The sequence below is a fragment of the Elephantulus edwardii genome, unplaced genomic scaffold, assembly GCF_000299155.1.
Source record: "Elephantulus edwardii isolate Elephantulus edwardi_28Jun2011 unplaced genomic scaffold, EleEdw1.0 scaffold00021, whole genome shotgun sequence".
Lineage (NCBI taxonomy): Eukaryota > Metazoa > Chordata > Mammalia > Macroscelidea > Macroscelididae > Elephantulus > Elephantulus edwardii.
In genome coordinates, this window is record NW_006399771.1 from 10,105,395 (window position 1) to 10,116,784 (window position 11,390).

Sequence of the window (11,390 nt, forward strand, 5' to 3'; positions counted from 1 at the left end):
CTTTCTTAAAGGGAGTACAAGCACAGTGCTCTTTAGAGGCAAATAGGGTGAAACTACATCTCACATACATTTGGGCATATTGCCAAGAAAAGCCAGTCCTTAGAAAAAGAAATTATTCTGGGAGAGGCATAGAGTTAGAGAAAGAGAAGTACCTCAGTGATCTGGATTGACATGATGACTATAACCATGTGAGCGGGCCTGATGATGGCACTGGATAAGACAGGGTTCTGATCTGTTCTTCTTAAGTTGTACAAATCTATTGTTTGTAATTCATAACTAAGAGTTGTAGTTGACTTATAGCAACTAAACAATAATAAACACCACCTTCTATATGATACAAAAATTTCCATTTGATAAAGCTATCCCCTTGTCATATTTCTGCTATAGCAACACTAGACAATACAAATAGGATCCAGGATTACAGTTTCAAGGAGCAAAAATTCTCATTTTATAAAATGGTGCAGGAGTCACATCCACTTCCTAAACAGCATGGCTCTGGAGACTCTGTGAACTTTGATAAATGTTGTAGAAAGGCTTCAGGCTTTTTGTTCATAGGGTTGCTATGAGTTGTGCTTGACTCAGCAGCAATCAACAACAACAACAACTTATGTATTCAATACTGAAGACCACCCAGCAGAGAGGGAAGAGCCCTACCAGTCACTCAGGAGTCTGTCCCAGCGAGCAGAGAAGAGAGGGCACTGTGAACTTCCCTGACTACCCAACAGTGAAGAAAATACTTCCTGGGACACCATTCACTAACAGACCACTGATACCTGGGTAGGAAACGGTCCCAAGCAACATTCCTGGGACTTTCTCAGCTCCTCAGAGGCTCTGTCTGTTCAAGGGGAAATAATACTTACCATCAAGCTTCAGGATAGAACACAAATGGAAGAGCAACTTTGATTACTCCTAGGGGAACCCGTCCTCTCCTAACAAACTACAGGACAGGACAGACAAGTGGGCCCACCATAGCCAGGGATACTATACACCAAAATTATGGTAGTGCCTTTTTGTAGAGTAACTCATTTAATCTTTCCTCTATCCTGTAAATTAGGAAGTTTTATAATGTCCACTTTATAGGAGAAAATGGATGAGTACCAGTAGTAAAGTTATAAATAATAAAACAATTTGGAGTAAAATGGTAATTGGTGCAAAAAAACAACAATAATTTTTCATATCTGTATAATTGTTTTCTTTGAAGAAATTCTGTTAACTACCTATTTTATTTTTATTTCCACTTATCAATCTATAATACTAGGGTGATTCAAGTATAGTTATAATTCATTTGATCTTTTCCACATTCAGTGTCAGAATATTTATTACTACCTGTTTACCGCTCTGCATTCCAATTATTACCCTGAGCTTTCTATGATGCTATCACTTTATAAGTTTCCTCAGGTTATTTTGCATTTAAGATTTAAAATTTAATCAGTCTCACAAGCTTTAATAAATACCTTAAAAATTAAAATTACTCTCATTTTCTTTACTCCTTAGTTCCCATTTTTACTGTTGCCTTTCTTTATAATTAAATTTTGATTTAAGAATTAAATGTTTTTATCCAAAAAGTCATGAAGGCAGGATCTCTCTGAGTCATTTACAATAGCAAACTATCTACCTTGACAGGAAAAGGGCAATGGAGTAAAAGTAATGTTTAGCTTCAATACAGTGTGTATGTTTTCAGAAAAAAAAAAAGATACTATTTTATATTATTTCATTTCATTAAATAAATAAATTATAATGTCATAAATCAAGTAATGTTATCATTAATAAAATTATGAAAAATCATATACTAACCTTGGACTCATCTAATCCAAGTTTCTTCAGTGACTTTCTGACATAATCCAGAAAGGAAGAGGATTTGGAATACATTTTACCAACATGCTGATTACTGTAAAACAAAATTAATCTATTTTAAATTATTTATCTAGTTTTCCAATTTAACTTACAAAGTTAAATTATAAAATTATACAAAACCAGCCAATTTAACTTATGCAGTTAGATCATAAAATTATACAAGGCAAGCCAAAGTCAGAACCTGTGTAATGTTGAAACCTGTCAGAGAAGGAAAATATTTTCCACTAAAATCAGCATTAATAAAATAGTAAGACTGCAGCCACTCAGAAGAAGAAACTTGTAAGATCTAGAAAAACAAGACAGTCTCAAGTTATAGCTTTCGAAACCTCACTGCACATTATCTGAAATAAAATCACAGGACGTTTTCAAATACTTTCTGTGTATATCACATAAGCTCCAGATGTGATCAACATGTAGTAATATTTTTGTGAACATTTAAAAAATTATGAGTTATAAAATATTCAAATCTGCTCCTGTGCATTCTTTCAACAGAAAAGACACTATGATGAGAAACTAGTTTTAGAACTATAAAATCACTCTCATTTTAAAAAGGAAACAATAGGTTTTACAAAGTTTCCATGTACTTAAAATACATTTCAGTTTTCGTAGAACATTATAGTAACACATGCTAACAGTGGCAGTAATTATAAAACTAAGTGAAGTAAACTTCTGGAAGACGTCACTGATGAGCATCATCGGCTGAATCCAGTCTGACTTGATCTCATGCCTTGGAAATTTTCACTGTAGCCTAAGCAAAATATCATGATGATTTTGAATTTAAGTAGGTACAGATAGATGATCATATGTCATAATTCTGATGTAGTTTAAGTATAATGTAAAAATCAAGGAAAAAACCCAAGTTTTTAAAAACAAAAAATTAAACTTCATTTACTTTTGGTAGTGTAAATATTAACACTTCTGATGACTTAGCATAGAATTCTACCAATTTCTTCTTTGAGATATGTTGTTAGGTGCTGTTGAGTATAGTTTGACTCTTAATGACGCTATGAACAACGATCAGAACGCTGTCCTATCCTGTGCCACCTTCACACTTCCTGACACTAGAGTCTACTGCAGAATTCTCCATGTCAATCCTTCTAGTCTAGGGTCTTCCTCTCCTTCACTGACCTTCCCCCCTTCCGAGCATCATGTCCCTCTTCAAGCAATAGCCCCTCCCAGCAATATGCACCAAGTATGTGAGGCAAAACCTCCTAATCCTTGCCTCCAAAGAGCACTACACCTGTACCCTCTCCAAGACATATGTGTTTGTTCTTTTGGCTATCCATGGGATATTCAATGCTATTCTCCAACATCACAGCTGAAAGGCATCAATTCTTCTGTAATCCTTCTTCATTGTCCAGCTCTTAGATGCATAACAAGTGATAAGCAACACTATGGCCTGAATCAAATGCACCTTAGTCCTCACACTGACATCATTACTCCTCAAAAATTTGGAGAGGGCTCTAATTGTAGATACTCCCAGTGCAATGCATCACTTTATTTTCTGATTGCTGGTACTGAAGGTGTTAATTGTGAATCCAGGTAATATGAAGTTGCTTACTGTTTCTAACTCTTCCCCAACCATCTTGATGTTGTCTATCAGTCCAGAGGTAAGAATCATTGTTTTCTTGACATTGAGATGCAATCCATACCAAAGACTGCATTCCTTGACCTTCTGCAACAAGAGTTTCAAGTCCTCACTGTCAGTAAGGTTGTGCCTATCTGTATAATGCAGGTTATTGATGAGTCTTCCTCCAATCCTGATGCCACATTCTTCTTCACAGAGTCCAAATTCTTGAAAAATTTGCTCAGCATACAGACTGAATAGTTATGGTGAGAGAAGACAATCTTGATGCACTCCCTTCTTAATAGTGAGTGGAAATGAACTGGTATTGGCCATTCCTAGTTGCATAATCTCATGTCGTATGATGCTGGGAATGATACATTGAAGAAGAGTGTCACACTCATTGCCAAAGAGAACATTACAACATCTATCCTGAAATACAAAGTTGTAAGTAATATAAATATATCTGCATGTACAAAAGGAAAGAATTCTTAATATGAATATTCACTGATCAGTAATGGCAAGGATGAAGAATGTGACAGTTTCTACCAATGCCTATAGTCAGAAACGGATTAAATCAAGGTGCATTAGTAGTAGTGAGTGGTGACTGGCTTGCTAGATTCAGAAGAGGTCATGAACTTGGGGCATTACTGCTAGTATCATCTTATTTAATAGCAGAGTACAGCAGAAAGATGTGTTTTATTGACTATGTAGACGCATTCTTCCGTGTGGATAATAATAAATTATGGATAAAATTGAGAAGAATGGGGATTTCATAGCACTTAATTGTATTCACATGAAAACCTACACATAAACCAATATTTGGACAGTTGTCTAAACAGAACAAGGAAATATTGTATAGCTTAAAATCAGGAAAGGTGTGCATCCAAGGATGTATCCTTTAACAATATCTATTCAAGCTGTATGTTGGCAAATAATTTGAGAAGCTGGAAAATATGGAGAAGAGCATGACTTTAGGAATGAAGAAAAACTCATTAATAACTTGAGATATGCAGACGATATACAACCTTATTCAATGAAAGGGAATAGGATCTAAATTCATTGATGAATATCACAATCTATAGCCTTCAGTATGGATTATAGTTCAATATAAATAAAACAAAAGTTTCATGAGTTGTCCAATAAATAAATCTGGATTAATGGAGAGAAGATTGAAGTTTGTTAGGCTCTGAAAGAGAGAAAGAATGTAGTTGGAGAAGGAAATAGGATTCAAATTGGACATTTAGAATCTGCATTCTTATTACTTCATACCACCTCACATAGTAAGACTGGTAATTAAGAATCAAACAAAGTTCCTTGAAACTGGCTGTCAAGGAAGTTGCAAAGTAGTAGAGGAGTAAGCACAAATAACTAATTGTATGATTAGGTTCAGTAAGGACAATTAATCACAGATTAAATTTGTGAAAGAAGAGAAGAGGGTGTAAATGAGAAAGGAAAGAGATGTGTTCTAAACTAAGTTTTAGAAGAATGCCAAGGATTTCATCTGTCAGAGGTCATGGGAGGGAAGGATGGCATTAATTGGATTAATTCTTCAAGGAGACAGTATGTACCAATTAATTGCATAGGGAATGATATAGTATGCATGGGAAACTAAGAGAGGAAGACTGAGTTGATGGATTAAGTTTGGAAGGATGTTAATTAAAGATTATAAACTACCTTAATGCTACAGTCAGGATATTTTTGGCTTTCGATACACAAAAATTATCAAACACCTTGAAAACAGAGATATGATGTGACCATTTCTGAAGGACAAATGATGGCAACAAAAATGAGGGTCCACTGTTAGAATAAAGCATGGTCAGCATGGTGAAAGGAAACAGTATTTTCACTTTTAGTAAAGAAAGCAGCACACTAAATTGACTTTATATTCTACTCACACGAACTCAACATCATCTAAATGCTATTACAAATATATAATGTCCATAATTTACTTGTAGCATATTCTAAAGAAGTGGCACTAGGTTAGATGATTATAAGGGGGAAAAAGTAGATACATATTACATAAATGGAAATAAGCATTTACAAGACACAAGTCTCAGAAAAAGTTTCACCCTGTTAGGACATTTACAAATTAATTCTTTTGTACTTTCTATATGATAATACTGAAAGACTAGAAAGATCAACAATATTAGAATCTGTGTGTTTCTGAACCACCTCATAACTGGGCCACCAGTGGGTATTCAGAGCCAGTAAATCTCAAGAGATGAGAATGTCTATCCTTTTCTTCTGGGGAGAAACTAGTGAATTTGAACTGTGTGCCTTTAGGACTGCAGGGCAGCTTTTTACCAATAGACAACCAGGATCTAGTGAAAAGTAGTCCTTTTTAAAAATTGCAAAAATATGTTCAAGCTACTCTTCCATTTAACAGATACAGATGTTCTAATTACATCATGTTCTATATTAGGAAACACATAATTTTATGAAAGAGTTCTTAAAATAGTATCCCCCCCAATTTACACTGAAATAGAAACTATTAAACTAGGTAATTCAAGATTATGGGGAACAGGAGGCGTGCACTCTGGACATTAGCAGGTAGTCAGAATTGAGAAATGCATTACTGAGAAATTTGTGTGTCTGTAAGCCTTTGCCTGCTTGCTTTGCTGCCTTTCCAATCTGCAGCTTCTGAAGAGGAGATGCAGGTATGCTTGGGAATCACCAACAATAATTGGGAGCTACCTTGTGGAGAGGATGGTGGTTCCTTATGTTTCTGTCTGCTCAGCAGGAATAGCCACCTCCTAATCTAACTCTGGTAGGTGCATGGTTCTGGACAGTAGGGGGTAGGCAGAATTGGGAATTATCTTAGTTTGCTTTAGCAAGAATAGTGCCAGTCACCTATGCCAATCAGCCCTAGAAGAGGGCGAAGATACATGGTCATTAGCAACTACTGCAGACAGTGCTACTTTGCTGGGCCTTTCTCTGAGCAATATATCCTAAAGAACTCTCAAAACTTAACTACCCCTGAGGAAACCTCTCCTCATTTCCTTAAGTCCCCACCAATCAAACTATAGGACAAGACAGAGAATTGGACCAGAGCTTGGAAAAGGTCACTGTCCCTCAATTGACAACCAGATGAAAAGCTTACCATAGGAAAGAAGGAACAGATCTGCACACAGATGACCAGAAGGATATACTGTCACTGGGAAACTCAATTGGGAGGCATCAATTTAAGTCTACAACTTGTCAAGATTCTAAAGAGTAAGAATGTCAGCAGCCTATTCAGGCACAACAAAAACTGCCTCCCCCTTCCCAGGAAGAACTTCACATAATATCAAGAAAGTAGCAGGCAACTTTGAACATTTAGGAAAAAACAAAACAAGACTTCTCCTAATAGAGGCAGATTAAATTACAGACTCAGAGAACACTCCTGAGATAGGCAGAAGAAATTTAACAATGTGAAGTGATATGAACAGTTGCTGAAGAAGTTACAAATGATGGAAGAAAGAATTGAAACTATAACCAAAGCCTCAAAAATATGGACCCAGAAGAAATATATTGATGTGGAGTGCTAAGAACAGTTACTGAACAAGTTATAAATGATGAAAGAAAAATGTGAAACCATAAATAAAGATGTATAAGAATTTAAAAAATCAACATGATGAGACATAAAGGATACAATCAACATAGTATTAGAAATAACAGGAATATATGAAAATGCAATCTAAAATACAAGTCTAAAATGGCAGAATTTCTCAAAATGCTAGAGACAATATGTTGTTTGTTGTTAAGTGCCGTCTCATAGCGACCCTATGAAGAGAGACAATATAGCAGACTATAATATATGAAACAGAATCAGTGTTCTAGGAAACAAAAACTTCAATGGGAACTTACTAGAAGAAAAGAGAGAGAAAATGGAAAGAAAATAATAGACTCAAAGGGATGACATAAAACAAAACAATGTATGTGTGACTGGAATTTCAGGAGAGGAGAGGGAAAAGGAAAGCACCGAGGAAATTATGGAAGAGGTATTGGAAGAAAGCTTCCAGGTATCATGGGAAAAAAAAAAAGGAAAAAAAAGCTCAGTGAACACCAAGCAGACTAGAACCCAAAAGAAAAAAAATGCAATACACAGCACAGTCAAATACTCAAGAAACAAAGAAAAAGACAGAATACCAAAAGCAGCACAAGAAAATCAAAGAGTCACATACAATGGAGAAATAATTAGATTAAATTCTGATTTCTAGGGGAGCTCTGGTGGCCTAGTGGCAAGGAGCTGCCCAGAGGCACATGGTTCGAATCCATCAGATGCTCTGCCGGGAAAAGGAGGGACAATCTCCTCCTGTACCAGTCAGATCTGATTTGATGGTACACTCACAAACACACACACACACACACACACACACACACACACACACAAAAATAAATTCTGATTTCTAAGGAGAAACCAAGCGAGAAGATGACAACGAGATAGAGAAGGCTGAAAGAAAACAATTGGTAGCTGGGTATCCTGTACCCAGCAAAGCTGTCTATCAAACATGAAGAAGAAATTAGGTCATTTGAAGAAAAACAGGAACTTATGGATTTCATAAAAGTAAGACTAACTCTACAAGAAATACTAAAGGAAGCCCTTCACACAGAGACAGTAAAGGAAAATGCATGTACCAAAGTAACTAGAAACAACAGAAAATACCAAAATGGTAATAAAAACTGACCTGTCAATAATCCCACTTAATGTGAATTGCTTAAACATAACTATTAACAGAAAAAAGAGAAGCAGAGTGGATCTAAAAAAAAATCCCTGTAGTATGCTGCCTACAAGAGATACATCTAAGAAACGAGGGAACATATAAAACTAAAAATCAAAGGCTAGAAAACTATACACTGAGCAAATGGCATCCACAAAAAGCAGGCATGGCAATATTAATCTTTTAGAAAATAGACTTCAGGATGAAACTTCCATAAAAGATAAGGAAAGGCATAATATAATTATTAAAGTCACAACAGATCAAGAAGTTATCCTTGGTCAGCATATATGCACCATATAAATATGTTGTTGTTGTTGTTATATGCCATTGAGTTGCCTGTGACTCATAGCAGCCCTATGTACACTAGCTCTGAAGCCTGCCCTGTCCTGACTCACTCTTATGGATGCCAACACTCCTACCCTCATTGTCCTAGGAACTATATCAGTCCATTTCAACCAGGGTCTTCCTCTTCTGTGCTGTCCCTCCACCCTTCCCAGCATGATGTACTTCTCCAAGGATCGGTTCCTCCTGGCTACATGCTCAAAGAATGTAAGACTGAGCTTCAAAATCCTTGCCTCCAAGGAGAAACCTTCTCTAATACACACTTACTTGTTTTCTTGGCAGTCCATGGTATGTTCAAGACTCTTCTCCAGCACCACAACTCAAAGGAATCAATTCTTCTTCTATAATCCTTAGTCATCATCAAACTCTCTGATGCATAACAAGTAATTGCGAAGATCATGGACTGGATCAGGCACACCATAGTCTCTAGCCTGACATCATTGCTTCTCAGGACTCTGGAAAGTTCCCTGACAGCACATTTACCTATTGCAATTTGTCTTAACAAATCAGCAAAATACATAAAACAACAGTTAGTAGACTTGAAGAAAGAAACAGCAGCACAACAGTAGTAGTTTTTAAAACATCACTCTCAACAAATGACAGGTCAACTCAAAAGAAACTCAACAAAGATACAGAAGAACTAAGCTGTACAATTAGCCAAATGAAACTCGGATGAATTCAGGGTACTTCACCCAACTAAAACTCGATTTATTTTCTTTTCAAGTACACATGGCACATTTCCCCAAGTAAGCCACAACAAATTAAAACAAACAAACAAACAAACAAACAAAAAACCCCCAACACTGATCTAATACAAAGTATCCTCTTCTTGAGCACTATTGGGTTGTAGACAAAATGAACAATGAAATTAAAAAGTTCTTATAACAAACAAATGTGGAAAAATAACATTAAAACCTGTGAGATACAGTTAAGGCAGTCCTCAGCTGGCAGTTCATAGTAATAGGAAAACACATTTTTAAAAAAGAAGAAAGGAGCAAAAGCAGTAACTTATCCAACACCTCCATAAAAATGAAAAAGAACAACAGGCTAATCCAACAGCCTCTAAAAGAAAGGAATGTATAAAGATATGGGCTGCAATTAACGAGATAGCAGAACAACAACTGAAACTATCAATATAATTATGAGCAAGTTTTATAAAAGAGTAAATAAAATAGACAAACTTAACAAAATAAAAGAAAGAGAAGACATACATAACTTGAATAAAACATGAAAGAGGTGATGTCACAAAAGAACCAGCAGCAATAAAATGGTTAATAGCAGAGTATTATGAAAAGTAAACTGACATAAATTTAAAAGCCTACAGGAAATGGACAAATTAATAAAAACTCACACCTTACCTAGATGACACAGACAGATGTAGAACACTTGAACCAGGTCCATTCCAAATGAAGCCATTGAGCAGGCCATAAAAAAACCCACCCCAAAGATGTCTTGGCCCAGGTCGCTTCATTGGTGAATTATACCAAACATCGAGTGGAGAACTATCATCAATTCTACTTAAATTATTAAAATAAAATAGAAAAAAAGGAACAAACTCGGAGTCATTATATAAAGCAAGCATAACTGTAATACTAAAACCAGGTAAAGACATATAAAAAAAGAAAAAAAAAAACACCCAAAAACTCTACAGACCTATGTCTCTCACGAACATAGACACAGAAATTCTCAAAATATCCTCGCCAAGAGCATATCAAAGAAACAGCATATTAAAAAATAATTCATCATGACCAAATGGGACTCATAACAGGTACACAAGGGTGGTTTAACAAAGGACAATCAACATAATCCTTCATAGCAGCAAAGTAAGGAGCAAGAACCACATGGTCCTATCTACTGATGCAGAAAAGTCATTTGACAAAATCAAACATACACTCAGCAAAATAGGAATAGAAGGGAATTTCCTCAACATAGTGAAAAGCATAGTTGCAAAAACAAGAGTCAGTATCATTCTCAATGGAGAAATACTAAAAGAATTTTCCTTGAGAACAGGGACTAGACAAGGATGCCCACTTTCACCACTCCAATTCAATACTGTATTGGAAGAATTTGGTAGGGCAATATGACAAGAGAAAGAAGAGTCATCGAGATCAGCACAGAGGTGGTAAAACTGTCACTATATGCAGATGATATGACAGTGTACACAGAAAGCCTCAAGGGCTCAACAGAAAAAACTGCCACAACTAGCAGACTAATTTAGTAGATTGGCCGGATACAAATTAACATAAAAAAGTCAGTTAGATTCCTTTACAGTAATGAAGAAAACACAGAGAGGGAAACTAAGAAAGCAATTTCATTTATAATAGCCAACCACAAACTGAGATATTTAGGAATAAACTTAACTGGAGACATGAAAGATCTTTACGAATAAAACTACAAAATACATCTGTAAAACTATAAAAGACCTGAATAAATGGAAATATGTTTCCTGTTCATGGATAGGAAGATGCAACACTGTGAAAATGGCAATCCTACCAAAAGCAAACTACATGTTCCCTGAAATCCCAATACAGATACCAAACTCATTTTATAAACAGGCAATTTGCAGTTTTATTTTTAATGGAAAGAGATTCTGAATAAGCAAAGTTCTTCTGGAAAAGAAAAATAAAGTGGGAGGCATTGCATTCCCTGGTCTCAAAATCTACTACACTACTGTAGTAGCCAAAACATGTTATTGGTATATTGAAAGGCACATAGACCAATGAAATAAAATGAAAACCCTAAAAATTAATCCATCTACCTCCAGTCATTTGGTACCTGATAAGGAATCAAGGCCTATTAAATGGGGAAATGACAACCTCTACAATAAATGGTGTTGGCAAAACTTGATACCTACCTGAAGAAATTGCAACAGTATGCACATCTTACACTATAAACAAAATTCAACTCAAGTTGGATCAAAGACCTAG

General features: G+C 35.7%; 1 protein-coding gene across 1 annotated transcript in view; it reads right to left on the minus strand.

The window, feature by feature from the left end:
* The window catches only part of METTL25 (methyltransferase like 25), a 176,447-nt gene that overhangs the window by 22,136 nt on the left and 142,921 nt on the right, over window positions 1-11,390 (minus strand). The window contains exon 9 of the mRNA XM_006882536.1: window positions 1,795-1,888. Within this exon, the coding sequence (XP_006882598.1) occupies window positions 1,795-1,888 (94 nt within the window). The remainder of the gene's footprint in view (window positions 1-1,794; window positions 1,889-11,390) is intronic.